General features: G+C 45.7%; 2 protein-coding genes across 2 annotated transcripts in view; both read right to left on the minus strand.

The window, feature by feature from the left end:
* The window catches only part of LOC144101002 (multidrug resistance protein mrp-7-like), a 38,432-nt gene extending 35,133 nt beyond the window's left edge, over positions 1-3,299 (minus strand). The window contains exons 1-2 of the mRNA XM_077633978.1: positions 3,188-3,299; positions 785-913 (exon numbers count right to left, since the gene is read on the minus strand). Coding sequence (XP_077490104.1) covers positions 785-837 — 53 coding nt within the window. The 5' untranslated portion in view covers positions 838-913; positions 3,188-3,299. The remainder of the gene's footprint in view (positions 1-784; positions 914-3,187) is intronic.
* A 3,576-nt stretch (positions 3,300-6,875) lies between these two features.
* On the minus strand, positions 6,876-16,265 carry LOC144102180 (uncharacterized). The gene is made up of 6 exons (XM_077635493.1): positions 16,248-16,265; positions 14,238-14,384; positions 12,166-12,267; positions 11,194-11,334; positions 9,291-9,425; positions 6,876-6,962 (listed from the first exon to the last, which is right to left on the minus strand). The coding sequence occupies exons 1-6, from the start codon at positions 16,263-16,265 to the stop codon at positions 6,891-6,893; spliced, it is 615 nt and encodes a 204-aa protein (XP_077491619.1). The 3' UTR covers positions 6,876-6,890.
* Between the last annotated feature and the right edge of the window lie 3,456 nt (positions 16,266-19,721).

A 19,721-nucleotide genomic window follows, 5' to 3' on the forward strand; every position in this document is an offset into this window, starting at 1 on the left:
CCATTGCGTTGAGAGACTAAATAAGGGACAACGGAAACTACAAAGAGCTGCAATGAACTAGCAATCATATTCTTTTTTTACTGAACTATACTTCTCAATTGTTGAAGTGCAATGTGGCGCAGAAAACTGAACAAAAATAGAGTATAAAGCGTCATATCTAAACTTCAAAGATATCACTATGATACCTTCCATCACCAACTCCTTGCACATTTCACTGAAGCCATCTTAACATGTTGATGCAATCTCTTTTACGTTTTCTGTTACGCATTTCGTTTACTTTTTTCTCTCTTTTTGTTTGTATTTCTGTTTCCAAATTTTGTTGACACTAGCAAACGCGCCATGTGCTTTTTTAATTTTATTTTTTGTATGATGTACCCTGGGTCACTTGTTTTTGTTTATTTCGGTGTTCCGATGTAAACTTTACTTTCACTTATCATGCGTTCCTATTTCCGTGTTCCTATGTCAACTGTTCGGTATTATATTGAGGTGTTTCAAGTTTTTACTGATCATGTATAGTGCCTTGTTTCCTTGTTTTTGTTTGTCCCCTTTTAAATTTGTTCTTGATGTTTTGCCACCCCCCTTACACAATGCCCTACGGGCATGTAAGATATTTCAAATAAATAACTGTAGGAGCAGCAGCTGAAGCAAGGTGACAAGGGGGAAAAATGAAAGAAAAGCATACTACGTTACGTGCACAGGAAGTTAAAACTATCCTGTAGTAATGAGTGGCTTATATAGGTGAGGCGGATATACATCAATAGTGACAACGTGCCGATTCACTCACTCTAGCAGCGGCACTCGCACCATGTGGTTGGCGAAGTAGGCAAACCCGGTCATCGCCACCCACAGCGCCTCAGGCCAGAGCACGCTAGCAAAGCCGCAGAGCACGCGGATTCTGGCACAGTCGCCCTGCCTGTAAACAGATCGCACACTGTACTCCAGTAGCCGGGGCTGCGATGACCTTCTGGCTTCGGCGTCCCTACACACACTTCCTCTCTCTCATGTTATGCGTTGGGGAAACGAGAGCGTAGCACAGGCGGCAGCAATATGAAAGGGAGCGCGCCTCGAACATTTAACCAACGATTGCTCCACCCGACCGCGGCGGCTGCGTTTTTATGGAGGAAAAACGCTAAGGCGCCCGTGTGCTGTGCGATGTCAGTGCACGTTAAAGATCCCCAGGTGGTCGAAATTATTCCGGAGCCCTCCACTACGGCACCTCTCTCTCTTCCTTTCTTCTTTCACTCCCTCCTTTATCCCTTCCCTTACGGCGCGGTTCAGGTGTCCAACGATATATGAGACAGATACTGCGCCGTTTCCTTTCCCCAAAAACCAATTATTCTTATTATTATTGCTCCACAGGTAAAAGTGAGAAAGCATACCTTTTCTTTTTCTTTTTTCCAAACATCTTTAATGTAGATGAATACTACTAGCAGGCCATTTCTAACGTCAGTACTAAAACATTGGAGGGGACACCTCAACTCCACCTTGATCGTATGACGCGATAGCGTAACGGCTTAATCCTCGTTTGGTTTATATGGTTTATATGGCTTTAACGGCCCAAAGCGACCCAGGCTATGAGGGACGCCGTAGTGAAGGGCTCCGGAAATTTCGACCACCTGGGGTTCTTCAACGTGCACTGACATCGCACAGTACACGGGCCTCAAGAATTTCGCCTCCATCGAAATTCCACCGCCGTGGCCAGGATCGAACCCGCGTCTTTCGAGCCAGCAGCCAAGCGCCATAACCACTCAGCCACCGCGGCGGCTGGGGTTGATCCCCGTATATGCAGAATTCGTCGTTCTGTAATTTACGTTCATAGATCCCTGGGAGTCCTCTTAGTTCTCCTGGCTCAGTGGTGCAGCGATTAGGCGATAAGCCACTGCCGTGGGATGACAGGTGCTGCCACCAGCGGGGCTTGTGCAACCCAGATTGCTCTTCCCGAGCGACCATTCATTAATTTAACTGCCACCTGCCACGGTGGGCAGTTTCCTCGCAATCCGGTGGGCAGGTTGCGATGACACCGCAAGGTCACGTGACCTAGGTGGCCTACTTGGCTCCTAAGTTGCTTCCCTGAGGATCTTTCGTGGATTTTTTACTCACGGTCAACGACGCCCGATTTTCTCCGCCGGATGGCGTTAAAGCGAGAACGACATTCGTTATTCTGTGTAGACCGACTTCATCCATTCATATCGCAGCTGCTTTTACGTGGACCTGCAAATCGATCCTGCTTACCGCTTTGACTACGAGTTCCAATTATGCGGTACTATCTTTTGTATTGTTCGCTTTTAACAAAAGCACCTCCTTCACGCAACTGCTCTGCGTTAAACGGCTTCAGCGTAGTATGTCATAGCCATCAAACCTCGTATTCTGTTTCAAAACTTAGGTACTTGCACTGAACTTTAGTCAATCTCACGCCGTTCATGAATTTATCTCTCATTTCATTTTCTAAATCGCTACTTTTGATCTTGAGCCCTGTCTTCAGCAGCCTTGAAGCTCAATAATGACTGCGCGCACTTTTTCCAAGCTGAGCCTGCAAGATTTAAAGGTGATATTCCTGACTCTCCAAAACCGGGCTACATATGCCGCCATTCATTCAGGGATCAAGAAAGGCTTCCCAAACCCTTGCACCCTGATGAACTAAGTGAATATGTAAGTTGCGGCATATATCCTATCTCCTTCAAAGTAGAAGCTCTGTCAGTTCTCAGAACAATGCGGTCTTTCTCGTGTTTTATTTGGCAGCGGCCGTGGTTCATAATAATACAAGGAAGCGCCGATTCTAGAGTACGCTGCCAAGTTTCTTCAGTGCACGTCTATGTGAATCAAAGATTCACGCTTTCGTTTTCCTTAAGATTCAAGACGTTTATCACTAATTACTGAACGCCCAATAGAGACGGCGTTTCCACTTCGTTATTTTGCAAACTTTTTCCATTTTCATGTGGCATGTCTTTTCCAAAGGATTACATCCTAAACCCTGTATAGCTTGAATAAAATTATCCAAGCGAGGGTTTTTCTGCACTTTAGAAACGTAAGAAAGTATTTAAAGGATTTGATGTGCCACAAAACGCTCGCGTTACAAAGACGGGCGAATATTATGGCATTTCGGATCGGACGTAAGAGGATGTTTTGTTCGGTGTACTGCATATCGTAACCCAATAATATAGGATGCAGATCTTAGAACAACACTTACCGCTTGCAGGGAACAGAACGCAAACAGTTGACAAGATGTTTACATTTCAGACGGAGCAATTGGGGACGAATGTCGCTCTGGACTGTCTTGGATAAAATCCCAGCGTTTAAGATGTGCCTAAGGAGAAAAGCGTACACAGAGCTATGACACCGGAAAGATGTAAACGTGGACCTTGGTTTGTTCTTAGTTTGCATCAGGACGCACACCAGTCCATATCCCGCTTGAAGCGAATATTCGCGAAATTTCTAGCGTCTTCGAAGAAACGGTCTTGTTGACTTTGCGAATGCTTTTCAGAGAAAGCCAGAACGTAGCACTGTTCTGACGCTATACGAGTGGCCGTCGTTTCGCCACCAGACACAGCATACAATGTTCAGAAAGTGCTTTCCGTGCAGCTCGACTGATATCGGCAAAGCTAATTCGCTGTAGCTTCATGCTTTGCTCGGTTAAGTCATTTCGGTATCAATATAAGCAGCTTGCGAACATTCTTACGAAGGCTCTAATGGTTGATGTGACACGGACGTAGAGTCCATGAGAGATGAGCAGAGGCGCACGATAAAAAAATTCAACTGAGGGTTAACGTCGGCTATCGCAAGACACTGCACAGTCAAGAGACCAAATTTATGGCATGGCTTGCGCTTTTATGAGGGTTTGACGTCTCCAAGCGACTCGGGCTATGAGGGACGCCGTAGTGAAGGGCTCCGGAAATTTCGACCACCTGGGGTTCTTTAACGTGCACTGACATCGCACAGTACACGGGCCTCTAGAATTTCGCCTCCATATGAAATTCGACCGCCGCGGACAACTTTGGTTCTCAACGACTGTTTCATTCGAGGAGTTGCGTTTTCGCGGAATTATTCAGCTGATAATTGGTCCGGAAAGAAAAATGTGAACTTGGCGAGGTATCAGGTAATTTTAAGAATGAGCAAGAAAATTAGGGATTTTTTTTTTCCGGCTAAAGAAATTTTCCCGCCAACAAAAAGGTTACGGCCAGGAGAAAACCGCTAACCAGGCCGCAAACGCAAAAAAAAAAGGAAAAGAGAGATCAGTGACAAAAATGTCAGAGATGAAAGGCTTTCCATACAGACCACCTTGCAGCCTATAGGGGATCATCTCTCGCCTCAGCAGAACATACTCATCTTTGCGCGGGGCACAGAGCGATGTGTCCCGTTACGTATTTCTTATGACGCATCAGCATCAGTGATATAAGTTGCGCTCTGGCGGTAACCTTAGCAACGGTGCAGAGCTTTCATTGGCCGACCTATACGACACTCCAAACTTAGTTTCATTTTTTTTTTGCCAGCTCAGAAAGAGGAGCGGATCGACCAATTTGGGCGTTAATGCGGCGGACATCGAGAGCTGGCACAAGCCTAACTAGTGAATGCTACTTTGGACATAGGAATTTATGCTTGTCGCTTAAGTGTTTATTTCCATTGGTTTCATTAAGATGTGCATTTTGATCACATAAGGCATGAAACGGCTTATTAGAAGCTTTGCCTTTTAATTCGTAGTCTCACATGGTGATGGCGACCAACACTCACCTCTGCTTCGAATACTTTTGAGAAGATACCACGTCATAGACACGAGGTCGTGCGGGTGTATATAGAACGGCTCTCGCGAGCGTGTAGCGGAGCTGCCATGGACGAGCCTGAGACGCTTAGCAAGCGTGCTTGCTTTTCGCTGAATTCCAGGGTTAGCCAAGTTAAGCCACCGCCATTTTTTTTTTACTACACCCGCCTCACAACGAAATGCTCCGCACCTGGCAAATAGTCCACATCTGGTACACTGAATCTGTTTGGGGATTTCAAGATGCCTTAGGCGATATTGGGAAAGGAAAGGCTGTATTGTCTGCAGCTATAGAGTGCTGACAAAACCCAAATTTTCACTTTTAATGGCACACTGAAAACAAAAATAACTTGGCTTGTATGGATAATGTAAAGCGTTGAAGTCACGATTCCACTCTAACCAAAAACGGCGCTTTCATAGATTACAGACCACCATAAAACGAAGTACATGTGCCACCATCTGCTGATTTCTCATGTGAAAGGCGTTCGTCGACACCTAACTTTTTTATTTTTTTTTATGGATATCTGCGACCATTCACTTCAATACGGTGGCAACCCGTCATTTCCGGTCAGGACGTCACGTTCCTGAATCGACAGGCGGGAAGATTTTTAAATTCAGTTTCTTCATCGATAAACGTCTCTTGCTGCTGTATAAACGTAAGCATAGCGAGACAGAGGCCAGAGAATCAGCTTATACCGATAAATATTATTAGATGGAGTGATCCCCATCGTTCTTCTAAGCATGTTATCCCACCGGATGTTTAATGTAATTTACGGTATAGTCCAGCTCAGGATGAAGGTGAAATATAGAAAATGCTCGCGTGATGGGACTTGTGTGCGGACAAAAGCAGCCGGGTTCCCAGGGGTGAGCTATTTAAAGTTCAGCTCATACCCAACAATTCCGGACAAAAGCATTTTTCAACGGGAAGGAGTTTGTGATTACATCTTTTTAATTTGTTGTAAGCTTTCTATGTAACAATAAATATACTAGCAGATCTTTTGTCGGCAGGCTTGCGTTTTTTTCTTGCTATTCACGTTTTTGATATCGTCAAAAACGTTCCCGTTGGCTTTCTATAACCGTCTTAACAGTTCGATGGCAGCTATGGAAAAACTTTCAAAAAATGATTGTGCTACACATCTGAAGAATGAACCATTACCTTCAATATTATCATAACAGTACCTTACAACATACCAATATTCAAAATTTTCATCCAGCGGTGTTGGACATGATAATGCCTCCCACGGTATGTCGAGTATTCTGATGACATTCATCACATTTCGTTCATATGCTGAAGTGAACAATACGCGTCAAGCTTTCCGTAACGCATCCTCCTTGTGTGTTGAGTATTCTCAATACAATTCATCACACTTCTTTCGGAAACACGTCCATTAAACCGCTCCCAGGCGCGTTTGCGCCGGTGTCAGCACGTATTTCAACGTGTACACTGGCACGTCCCATCACGTGACACATGGCTTGGTTTGGTTTATGGGAGCTTAACGTCCCAACGCGACTCAGGCTATGAGATCTAGACGCCGTAGTGGAGGGCTCCGGATAGTTTCGACCCCCTGGGGTTCATCATCGTGCACTGACATCGCAAAGTACACGGGCCTCTAGAATCTTGCCTCCACCGAAATTCGACCGCCGCGGCAGGGATCGAAACCTCGTCTTTCGGGTCAGCAGCCGAGCGCCATAACCACTTAGCCACCACGGCGGCTCCGTGACACATTAACCGGAGCCCATTGATGCCAGCGTAGCGTTCCGTGGACGTCCGATTGCAATAGGTTTAAAGTTTGGAACCCAATCAAAACGATTTGATAGCCCTCCATAAATGCCACGCTGTTCATTTACTTTTTTGAGAGAGTCGCCGTGGTGGCTGAGTGGTTACGGCGCTCGGCTTCCTGCCCGAAATACGCGGGTTCGATCCCGGCCGCGGCGGTCGAATTTCGATGGAGGAGAAATTCTAGAGGCCCGTGTACTGTGCGATGTCAGTGCACGTTAAAGAACCCCAGGTAGTCGAAATTTCCGGAGCCCTTCACTACGGCGTCTCTCATAGCCTGCGTCGCTTTGGGACGTTAAACCCCCATAAACCAAACCAACTTTTTTGAGAGCTAATAACACGCTGTGAGGGGGCAAAGGTCACTCACCGATATGCAACCGTTCCGAAAAGCTTACCGCAGGGAGAGAATGTTTCCTCATTTGGCGCAGGGTTTACCTGCGTAGGAGCAATGAGGAAATTTTATAACAGAGTGGGTTGAATTGAGCTGATTGGCCATAGCCATAAAGTTAGAGGGCGGGGGGGGGGGGGGATGCGAATGTTCAACAGAATATAAAAACAGGACAAAGCAAGGCGTCATTGTTATATCTGTGTCTACTCTCGTTAAGTCTTTACGCACAGTTTTCATTCTTTATGACCTCTTTATTCTCTTTTATGAGCACTTTAATCTCCTTCATCGCACATATGCCGTAGATGCCTCGAGCTGCGAGCGCTGCACTGGGTTGAAAGGGTAAAATGATATAAAAGAACCCTAGAATTCAGCCAGCTGTACAGAGAGCGAGAGGCAGTAAAATAAAGGAAAAAGGCAACGGGACTTTAACGTCCCAAAGCGATTCAGGCTACGAGGGACGCTGTAGTGGAGGGCTCCGGAAATTTAGGCCAACTGAGGTTCTTTAACATGCACTGACATCGCACAGTACACGAGCCTCTAGAATTTCGCCTCAATCGAAATTTGACCGCAGCGGCCGGGATCGAACCCGCGTCTTTCGGGCCAGCACCCGAGCACCGTAACTACTCAGCCACCGCGACGGCCCTGACGTGACTTTGGCGGTAAAAATTTGCAGTAATAGTTCTGAAAAATTCAAAAAGTTTGAGAAGTGTGAACAAAAACTTTTGCTTGAAACCACAATAGTTAAGGAATATTTCTTGTCGGGCTGGTTGGTTACCGTCTGCAAAGCCGTAGAAGCACAGAAAGAAATTTCCGGTGCATTAGAAATATACCAAAGCTGTTAACGACTTTACAACGGTAGACTTCGCAACTTTAATGCAACTTTAATTTCTTTAATATCGTTATATTGATGCAGGAGCCCTAAAGGTAAAGCTTCCTGTTATGCCGTCACGAAGCCTCTTTATTTTCAATGCCTCTCAAGAGCAAAGTTCGTCGCCAGCCCATTAGAGATAGGAAAAATTCTCAGGTCGCAAGTATGTGTGTGTAGTGGTTTATTAAAATAATAAAAATAATAAAAATAAAAAGCCGCTTGCTTTACGACTGCACCTTGCTTTGCGCACAATGTATATCACTCGACGTCAGTTCTTGGTTCTAAAGGCTTTCTGAAAAACTCCTTTGTTTTTCCACAATTTAACTTTTCTTTACTCTCTCCCTACCTCCCTCCCTCCCTACTTCCTTCTCTTCCTCAGTTCCTCACTCTCGCCAGATATATATAAGGTGGCGGTGGTTGTAGTGGTTCTTATTAAAATAATAGCAAAAAGGAAGGAAAAGATTTTTGCTAGCCCCGGCATCTGCCATCGATACTGAAGCACCTGAGCTGGGGCAGCGGAAATAAAGGATAGCAGGCAGAATGGAGAAATGAAATGAAAGAGCTGAGGGGACAGGATGAGAGGATAGGGGGAGAAGTAATATGTACAAACTATTTACACAATAAGAAATGTGTCCAGGTTGTGCGCGTGATTAGTTCACGATGGAGCAAACCGCAAGTAACCTAAGCAAGAGATTTATATTGTTCTCCGGTTGCCTTCGCTTCACCCCAGGATTCATCTTCGCAGGCAGAAACGCATCTGGGGGAAACACAAAATGGGACGAGATTCTGACCCAGGTTCTTGTGGTATTGCCTGATCCACACTTTCTACGACGGTTGGCAACACAGCAGCTCATAGAATAGCATTCCCGCGTCACTATAAAAGCAGTCGGTTACACACATTCGTCTAACCGAGGGTTTTCCGTCGTTGTGTCCTATTATGTATAATCTCCTCTTTCCGAGCTTCCCCCGCCGCGGTGGCTCAGTGGTTATGGCGCTCGGCTGCTGACCCAAAAGGCGCGGGTCGATCGCGGCCGCGGCGGCCGAATTTCAGTGGAGGCAAAACGCAAAGGCGCCCGTGTGCTGTGCGATGTTAGTGCACGTTAATGATCTCCAGGTGGTCTAAATTATTCCAGAGCCCTCCACTACGGCACCTCTCTCTTCCTTTCTTCTTACACTCCCTCTTTTATTCCTTCTCTTACGGCATGGTTCAGGTGTCCACTGAGATATGTGAGCCAAATACTGCGCCATTCCTTTCCCCAAAAACCAATTTCCAATTTTTAAAAAATATATGAATAAAAATTTAGAAAATACAAATCAAGAAAAATAAAGTAACGAAAGAAAGGAGAATAAAATAAAAAATAAAATCGGTGTACAAAAAGAGGACAGGGAAATGCTATCGCATTTCCGCTCATAAGGCGGACTTAAATGCCAATCTGTAATTTTTTTTTTCCACCGATGTCGTTCTCTGCACTACAGATGGGATGTACACAAATTGCACTATTCTCACCTCTAAAGACTTCTTGTAGGTCACAGGACTGCTTCGCAGGCAGGAGAATAAGAGGCTTCCCGAAACGGCAAATGTTAACATGGTATTCAACGTTGTCTTTTGCGCCAATCTATCGTGGTTCATGAAGGTCGAACACTGAAAGACAAGACAGCTGTGTCCATTGCAATCCACAACGGAAGTCTTCTAAATGCAGTTTTATTGCGAAAGCAATTCTTTACGAGGTCTAACCGGCTCACCGAGGTTTGTGCAAAGCTCGACCTTGAGGGTGACCTTGGCCAAACCATAACTAAGTAAACAAATATTGCCGCGACTGGTATTCGAACCCACGAAGGAGCGAAGAGATCAGCTTCACTGGCCACTGCACGAGAGCACTATATATGCTATCGCCGCAGCAGACCACGCATCGTGTTAAACTGCAACACACGCTCTCGCTGTACATTGCACATCGCCGTATTTACCAACTAATACTACTATCAAACGAATGCACACACTCCTGTGCTGCACATTGCACATTGTCGTCTTCATAAACTAATACTACTATCGAACTAATATCGTCGCCAGACGGGCCAACGATCCAGCAATGCACAACCGTGAGCCAACCAGGCTAAACAAATGCGTTCACATGTCCGTATCCAACATTCCTGGACAAACATTTTGAATATTGGAAAACTAAGATACTGTTATGGATATATCGATGGTAATGGTTCATTGTTCCGATATGTAGTAAAATCTTTATTTTATAGTGTTTTTACCGCTCGCATCGAACATTCAAGACTGCCATATAAAAACCAGTGAGGAATGCTTTTGACGATAGCAAAAACGTTAATAACAAAAATGCAAGCCTGCTGACGGGAGATCTGCACATATATTGTTATAGCGAAATCTTACAATATATGAAAAACTTCGCTCATAAACTGTTTCCCGTTCAAAAATGCTTTTGTCCACAATTTTTTCGGTTTGATTCGGTTCAGCTACATTAAAACTCGGCCACTTTTAATTGCATGCATGCAAAAAACAAGTTTTTGCTTGTTTTCTCAACCATAGTCTTGCCAGAGCACTGAATATGAATTCAGTATATTGCGATGAGGCATCAAAGGATGAAACGCAGGAGTAAATCGAAGGCTTTCACTGTCCTACTTTTTCCCCCAAATGTTTCCTGGAGGGGTGAATCGAGTGTTCACCCAGTGGTGGCAGATTTAGCACGCTGATGCGTGATGCCAGCCCTCCTACATCTCATAATAATAATTGCTTTTTTGGGGAAAGGAAATGGCGCAGTATCTGTCTCATATATCTTTGGACACCTGAACCGCGCCGTAAGGGAAGGGATAAAGGAGGGAGTGAAAGAAGAAAGGAAGAATAGGTGCCGTAGTGGAGGGCTCCGGAATAATTTCGACCACCTGGGGATCTTTACCGTGCACTGACATCGCACAGCACACGGGCGCCTTAGCGTTTTTCCTCCATAAAAACACAGCCGCCGCGGTCGGGTTCGAACCCGGGAACTCCTCCTACATTTTCTTAAAGCATCTTTTTCGTCATGATTTACGCTGTCCTAAAGAAGCCCCCCCCCCCCCCCCCCCCCATGCGACGTCCTTCACGTGGACCTTCACGAAGACCTTCACGTGGACGTCACTGTATGCCTGTTTGTGCTCCACTTCGTTGTATCCTTAACAAGCTGCGAACTCAAAAAGAGGCGCTACAATTTTGGAACAAAAAAAAGATAAACACAAATGTTAAAATACAACGCAACAGGCTCACAGGAGCCCGAGCGAAAAACTAAAAGCGCCTCCTTCCTGTCGCGGTCGTTGCCACCTTCCCATCCCTATTTTTGCTCGGGTGGTTAGTCACCTCTCATGGCCGTTCGATGGAGAGCTTTTAGAAAGGAAACAGCCATACGGTTACCCACCTGATCATACAGGCGCTCCTTGCAAAACGTCATAAGGTCATTTAAAGCGGCAACAAAGTAAAGTCCGTGCAACACACACAGCAAGCTGGATGCACACAGACCTTTCCAGCGCTGGCAGACCGTGCTGCAGATAAGCCACACCTGTCGAATAAATAGGACGCGAAGCACTTGAGAACGACCTAAAAATAAAAGCTTTTTTTTTTCAGGGCACAAACCATGACGAAAACAGCACACGCAAGTGTTATGCCTGCTCACCAGTTTCCTATAGAAACAGGACGAGGACAGTAAAGTTGTGGTTTTCATTTATATTTCAGTTTTATGACAAAGAACGAAGGTCAATGCGCTATGCTGTAAGCTATGCTGTGTCATAATATTTTACGATATGCTTTTTGATGAGGTCAGAAGCTGGCTGTGCTTCTTTTTGTTTATTTACTGCTTTTTACTTTCTTTATGTGGGGGTGAATGAAATAGTGAGGGAGGGGTGGATGTTCAGCATACTTTTCCATCTATTGATCAGTAAATTCCTAGGTCTGAGAACTACCAAGCCCGTCATAAGCTTTACGAAGCTTTACACAAATTTTCGAAGAAAAAAATACCAACTCCAACAGCAAATAAAAAAAAAGAAATACCAAAGCAAAATTCAGAATGGTTCAACAAATCCAATGTCTTCTGGGAGTGCAGTAAAGCTGGAAGCTGATTTTGCGAAGAACTTTTCATTAACCCTACACTGCAAAAAAAAAATTGTTGCATTGGGAACGTCTCCAGATTGTTTTCATAAAAAGTTCTATTTTTTATGTGTGACATTCAGTAATGCAAATGATTTATAATCATGCGCTGCCTGTAATAACTTATTCGAAGTTGAGAGCATTTAAAGAGTTCTCACGCCTGACTTTCATTTTAAAATTTTAAGTTGGTGCCTAGACGGGCACCAGAAACGAGTGAACAGTGGGATAACCAAAAAGTATTACTCACGACTGCCACAGAGGCGGCAGCGTCGATCGCTGCTCTCATGGGGCCATTAAACGCCACCACACTTAATAAGGCGAGGATGACGACTGTGGCTACACTGCAGAGCTGTAACGAAAAGCAAAAAAAAAATGCACGCAGTGACTCGCATGTCTTGACCGGCACTATATAGTAAGAAAAGAAGCCAGCATTTCGGGTTACAATAAACGCCTACATAAATCTTGGACGTGCGCCTAGAGAAAGCTTCGTATGCATGACTGCCAATACGGTGAATAGCTGAGCTAATTGGTAGTGCATTTGTCAGGGTACTGCCGCAGATGTGAATCTACAAAGAAGGCACAAATCGACGAGGGCGATGATGTACTGATAAATAAAATTTTATAGAAACTTCGGCTCTTTCTAGTCAAGAATTGAAGATTATCAGCATATTATTTTTTATTTGCTTGCAGCGTCGTGCACAAAAGCATCACCTTTTTTTCAACTCGCCTATGGATACCGTGCTGACAGACTGCTCAGCACACGCTCGGATATCCTATGCCTCTAAAACCTAAGAGAAATTTCAAAGAAGTTTCAGTTGCCAGCGCAGGATCGTCCTTGTCTCTCTGCCTCTTCTTTGTCCATGTTTCATCACGACTCCACTAGTATGAAGAATGTATGATAGGTTCTGTTTCACTCCACCATTGTTGTAGAAGTCTAAACCTGAACTTGTCGTCTCGAGTTATAGGTCGAGGGTTCTACATCCATCCTCGACCATTGCATTTGGATGGAGGCGAAATCCAATCACGCTCGTACATTGATATTTCTTCGTACGTCCTGAAACTTCGAGGCAGTCTAAAAAAATGTTCTACGCCGCTCGCATTTCCTCATACGACGTGCATATGCCCTCTCAGTACACTCTTCAGCATCCAGGTTTCACTGGGGCCCTCCGCTCTAGCGTTTTGTGACGTCATATTCTGGGATGATACAGAAGCCTCTATTGAATCACCAGTTCCAACCCAGCGCTTCATGCGCGTATCCAGAGAGTGGATCGCTAGGCAACCGTTGAAACCGACTGGAAAGAAGCTTGTTGCATTCAATAGAGCGTGTTAAAGTTTACTGTTTGCATTTACTTAATCGATTCTGTGTTAACAAACCAAAAAAAAAGAACGACGAATGCCTAAGTTGGACTAGGAGCGAAGTATCCCAATGGAGCGGTGAACTCTTAAGCGTGAAGCAAACTAGCCACCAAACTCTGCTAAGATCTATTATCAAAACTATCCACATGAAGCTAACTTAAGCTAGCAGATTAGGCTAAAACGGTCTAGCTTCTACGAACTGGGTACAATTATAACTGAATTCTTAATTAAAGAAAAGACACCAAATTAAGTACAGCGCTCGCTTAATGCACAAAATCTTGCCTTCGCCAGGAATCCAAGCGTCATGACGGTTTTAGACTTCAGCTAAGGGATGCTTTTGATAGCTAAGCTCAAAGAGAAGTCAAACCAGGTGTATGTGAGTTAGTTAAAGTGATGTTACACACTCCTCCAGTTGACAGTGAACACTAACTTGCGCCACTAGTCACCCCGTTTAGTTGCGCTCGCTGTGCGATCGCCTTTAAACCGAATGAACTGATGGGTATGAGGGGTGTATGGTTGACTCTCTTAGGCTTAGGTGAGGGCTAGTCTACTTACTATCCCCGACGTTTCTTCAGCCCCAGCGCAGACGTGAAGACACGAAGCAAAGAGACACTATTAGCGTGTCCATAAGCATTTCATAAGTATTTATCTCTTCCGCTATGGCGTGGTTAAGGTGTCCGCCGAGATATGAGACAGATACTGCGCCATTTCCCATCCCCAAAAATTAATTTTCAATTTTTTCATTCCATAAGCACTATACATAAGAGTCCATAAGCATTCCACGCATACGATTTCCACAATGTGTACATGACGTCATATGGAGTTCTTAAGTTTCCATACCTGCTTCTGTATAGTCCATACCGACTCCATATGCTTCATACTGACTCCATAATATTTCTTATGGAAACGTATGAAAATATGGAACACATCATATGGAAACTTTCAGTAGGGCGTTGCGCTTACCGCGTAGGCGACGTCACAAAGTGTGATGCACACGGGCCGTCTCGGCGAAAGGTTTTGCCTCTGCAGCAGCTCCACGGCGGAGAGGAGAGAGCAGCCCAAAAAAGCTTCCTTCAGTAGAATGGAGGCGTTGTAAACGAGGGCCGATGTCTGACCGCGGTGTGAAAGCATGAAATTGAGGATTGAAATTTAATTATTTTTTCACTTCTCGGTACAGATGATAAAATTGCAGATTTATTGTCCGTTTACATGCACGAACCTTCATGCCCTTAACAATGATATGAACGAGGGGCAGTTAAGGAATGTCAGAAAGCCACATGCAATATGGGCAAGTACTGTGGCACACGTGATTTGCAACAGGGAATTTTATATTACAGGGGACTTCGGAAACCAACCCTACTGCATGAGTACCGAAAAGATTTGTTAAGTGTGATGTCAAAAGTCCTGACCAGTCCATGCCACCTTTTCCGCAAGGGTGATGGTATCTGACTCAAGAATCGTCGAGACAAATGTCAATTTACACGCGCAAAATTACCAATATATGTAAACTAATATTGCAGTAAAATAAAAAAAATATTAAATCCAGAAAACTTTGGAGGGGACTTCGGGCACCAATCCGGCCATGTCAGTGCTGCAAGGTTGTCTTGTTAAGTGTGACGTTACGTCTTGACCAGTCTATGCCACTTTTTCTGCAAGGGTTACGGTATATGACCCAAGAATTGTCTAAGGAAATGGCAATCTACACACACAGAAATAGCAATACATGTAAACTGATATTGTAATAAAAGAAAAAAATGATTAAATGCAGAAAATGTTGGAACTGTACAGAGAACAGAAGTTCGGCGAAAGAAAACATGAGGTAATTAGCCAACCAGAAAAAAGTACAACATCAAGTTCACACATAGCGACCAAATAATAGAGGCAACAACCACTACGGCGGAAGGTGGAAGTCGGCTTGGTTATGCCGATTGCATCCCGCCTTAAGCCATGATGTCCACTAGAATCTCGCGCACTGTGCCATGTGCTTCGTGAGTAGATATGGCCGAACTTCAGAATGCTCCTTAGCTTATATGATTTCCTTACCTGAAACAAAGAGCCCTCCATGCCCCCTTAACGAAAGGAAGCTATGTAATTAGCGAACCGTCCTCAGGCGCTCCATGGGTGAGGGGGCACTCAAAGCAACAAGGAGCCACTTGTTCGTGCCTGGTGTCGAGAATGTGTGCCGAATAATTGAAATATAATTGTCTTAATTACAAAAAAGCAAGTGCACATCAAACTTTTAATTTGTTTTAAGGTACCCACGCCTATGTGCGCTCATTTTTCACTTAAGGCGTACTGTTTCAATGCTGTATGGCTTGGTTGAATAACATGGTTAAGGAAGCATGGAGGTAGGGTTTCTTTTTAAATTTTGTCATTTTTTTCGTTTTTTTTCATCAATAATTTTAAAAACAGTACACACACAGTTGGTTCGACCCATGGCCTTCAGGGCTAGTAATGCATTGTGCCTGCTTCAAACAAACGACGCATCAAAGGGAACCTCGCTAACGGCTCCAAAGGTAGGTGCGTTTAAAAATTGATCAAAAACGATGTGCTCGTAGTGAATACTCGCTGAGGTAAGGAGCATTCTAAAATTTGGCCCAAAGGATTAGCACACAAGGCTGGTCTCGCGAGTAGGATGTCCCGCGCTACCACAGATCCGACGTGGATACAATCATGAGCTTCATCATCAGCCCTGTTACGTCTAATACAGGAAGAAAACATCTCGTATTTAACTCCATTCACCGAATCCCACTCCATACAACTTGGCCCGAGCTATCCAAAAGCCGCTTAACACGGCACCCTTTCTACCAAGAAACACCTTTCGAAATGCAGTACTTGCAAAGCAGTAATTCCAGTCTCCTTTTGAGCACCGCTTAAGCTAAGAAGCGTCTTCTGAAATTATCCTGCATCCTGTATGAAAGCTGATCAAATGCTGTCGAACAGTATTAACTGGCGATGCTTCGAAAAACTCACCTGAGGATCGTCATCCATGGCTGGCTCTGTGTAAATTTCAGCTGAAAGATTTTTATCTCACCCAGTGAAGAAACGGCTGCAACTCTGACAACTGTGCCGTGTCTGCAGCCAAAGTTGTGGCTAAATGTGAAAAACAGGAAACTCACACCTGGCGGCAACCCTACTGTGTAACAACTCACTTCCACGTGCGCAGAGCTTCAACGTTGAAGTTCGCTGCAGCTGCGCACAGCCCTGACTTCGACGAAAGAGCACCTGGCAGACTAGCTTAGGCGCGCGGGATATCACTGGTCCGATAACACTGAGTGCAGCCACCGGAAGTTGGTCGCTCAGCGCTGTGAAAATAGACGTGAAAAAGCACAGGTAAAAGCTGTTGTGAGGTTTTTTTATACGACAGCGTATACGGCTCGTCCGGTCGAGAAGCCGTCGGCGTAGTAGTAGTGAGGTGGTGATGGTGGTGCTGAAAACATTTATTAATCTCAGAGAAATGTGTTGGGGGTCGGACCTGAAGGGTCACTCCCTTACAACCACTAGGTGGGATTCCTAGTCAGGTACCCCATTGGCGGTTGCCGCAGACCGGGCGCGCTGCGTTAAGGCCCTTTGGGCCTCGAGGGAGCAGCAGCCGGACAGGGTAGCCTCCCAGTCCTCTCGGGTGGGGTTTGGGATAGGGGGTAGGGATCGGTTCTGCTGGCAGCCCCACACCATGTGGTAGGTGTCAGACACCTCCCCACAGTGTGAGCACCGCCCGTCGAATTGAGGATCGAAATGCTTTAGAGTTGCCGGGCACAGCATTGTGTTAGTGAGCAGACGCAGGAGTACCCGCTCGTTGGCCTTCCACAGCCCTTAGCACGAGGTAGGAAGAGTTTGGTGCTAGGGTTTGTAATAATCGCATATTTCCTTAAAAGTGTAAACCGGATTGAAATCGGAGCCCTCGTCAGCGTTGGGTCCCGCGGGAAATGCCCGGAGAGACAGGGCGCGGGTGGCGGCGTCGGTTGCCTTGTTTCCGCGGAGGCCTTGGTGACCTGGACCCCAAACGAGAGATCAGTGCGCAGGATCCCAGTCTCGGTACGTGTCGGAAAATAATCGGGGGCTGCGTACCAACCGTCGTATAGTAACTTGCGGTTCTAGAGACTGACGATTGATGGGCGAGTAATAGGTGATCTGTGTTAATGAAACCATTGTAATTATTTCTTTAAATAAATTAACTTAAAAAGAAACGAAAAAGGAGGTTCAAGGTGCCAAATTCTCAGAATGAAAAAGCCAATGATTGATAATTATTGGTGATAATTAAAAAATTAGAGTGTAAATATTTATTTGAAACAACTGGAAAAATGTAATATGCACCGAAGGTGCTTTCAACGGGCAAGGTGTCGCGCCGCACGGGAGATGGCGTTCCGTGGACTCCCTGGCAGCGCTGCAACACGCACAAGCAATTTGAATGGCCGTCTTCTTGGATTCGAGAAACCTAAACTATGCTGCCATTTCGTCCCCTGACGTCATACTCACATAATAATTATTGGTTTTTTTGGGTAAAGGAAACGGCGCAGTATCTGTCTCATATATCGTTGGACACCTGAACCGCGCCGTAAGGGAAGGAATAAAGGAGGGAGTGAAAGAAAGGAATAGGTGCCGTAGTGGAGGGCTCCGGAATAATTTCGACCACCTGGGGATCTTTAACGTGCACTGACATCGCACAGCACACGGGCGCCTTAGCGTTTTTCCTCCATAAAAACGCAGCCGCCAGGGTCGGGTTCGAAACCGGGAACTCCGGATCAGTAGTCGAGCGCCCTAACCACTGAGCCACCGCGGCGGGTTCATACTCACATAGTTCCACCTTTATCCAACATACTGTACCAGGACGTTATCATTGGCACGTGGTAGGTGGTTGTTTCTACAATGGTAATGTAGATAGTGCTACAAGTCTAAATGCGAGATGCGCTATTTTCTAGTGCCGCCAAAGATGACGCTTTGAGTGGTAGGGGACCTCACGAAATCTCGCAAAGTGATGAGTAAGAGCTAACGCTCTTGTAAGTTACAGAACGTAGGCTCTCAGAAAAAAAAATAATGTAGCACAGCCTCCACACCCATTTGCTTAGCATTGCTGCCAGGGTATGGAGCATGTACTTCCAATCATACCTGCGTGCATTTCGCGGGATTGGCTGGAATTACTATGCTGGAATAACTTTTGATTGATGAGGTGTCGGAGTAACCTTTACCATTTCTGACAGCCAGTTATGAGAGCTGTACATCACGATTCCGCAGCTACAGAGTCTGTGCCGAGTGCCGCCCGAAATGGCTCAGCCGAGTGGATACACAAAGTAGCCTTAGATGGTTTCACCGAACAACACGCGGAAAGAGGTAGGAAGGAATAAACATCTTTATTTAGATCCTTACGTGGAAGCCAGTCGAAGTATCAGGAGCGATGAACGATGGACAAGAAATGATTTTATTGGCCGCTGGCCTAGCGCAAGCGCTCCCTCCCGCGCTACTGCCAGCTTCGTCGTCTTCGTCACAAATGACGTCGCTCAAGCGTCGATGGGCACGTCTTAGTCCAGGCGCACCAGGACTTGCTGGTCATTGAATCGGTCGGAAGCAAGTCCAGTGAAGCCCAGCAGGGTCCAGTGACTTGGAACAACATTTCTCATTCTTTATTGTCATTTTTTCCGGCTTCCGTCGAAGAGGCACGGCAGAGAGATTGGACTGATGGGTGCATCGAGGCGCCAGAAAGGAATGCCTGCGTAGGATACCTAAATGTCAGTTCGCTGCTCAGAGAGTCAGATGACTGAAATTATATTATGAAGCACAAAAGCCTGTCTGCGAACTCAACAGCGCACCCGGTGGTGGCAGCAATCAAGCAGTTATGTCCTACAAATCGAAACCATCAGAAGCCTACATCAGCCGAAAGAATTTTCCATACTACAACCCAATCAAAAGCGAAATCCAACAGATTGATGCGATCATACGCAAAGCATACAAAACAGCACTCCATCTACCGCAGTGCACATCCACAGAGAAGCTTTTAGCACTAGGACTTCATAACAACTTTGAAGAACTGAGAGAGGCACAACACGTCGCCCAGTTGCAGAGACTACAGCAGACTCCGTCTGGCAGGGAGCTTCTGCAGAAGTTGGGGTGCAATGAACAAATACAAGAAATCCAGCGAACCGCGACTATCCCGGACGGCAAACGGGGCACAATTAGTGACCCCCATCCCCAAGAACATGGACCCCAACCTACACGAAGAACGCAAAAAGGCGAGAGCCGAGTACATCCAAAAATCACTAGCCCGCCAGACAACAACGGTGTATGTGGACGCAGCCACATACCCCAGAAGGACGGGACAAAACAACCCCAACGCGGTAGCGGCTGTGATAAACTCGGACATGCGGGAAATCATCAGCGCGTCGCTACGGGACTGCACGGTAGTCGAGGCTGAAGAAGTGGCCGTCGCTCTAGCGGCAGCGGAGGGCTACCGGA

Source organism: Amblyomma americanum, chromosome 8 (genome assembly GCF_052857255.1).
Source record: "Amblyomma americanum isolate KBUSLIRL-KWMA chromosome 8, ASM5285725v1, whole genome shotgun sequence".
Lineage (NCBI taxonomy): Eukaryota > Metazoa > Arthropoda > Arachnida > Ixodida > Ixodidae > Amblyomma > Amblyomma americanum.

Coding starts and splice junctions, on each gene's coding strand:
- LOC144102180 (XM_077635493.1), bottom strand. Junction 11,335..12,165: donor CTGCCGCCTCTGTGGCAGTC/GTGAGTAATACT, acceptor TTTATTCGACAG/GTGTGGCTTATCTGCAGCAC. Junction 6,963..9,290: donor CCTACAAGAAGTCTTTAGAG/GTGAGAATAGTG, acceptor GCTCCTACGCAG/GTAAACCCTGCGCCAAATGA.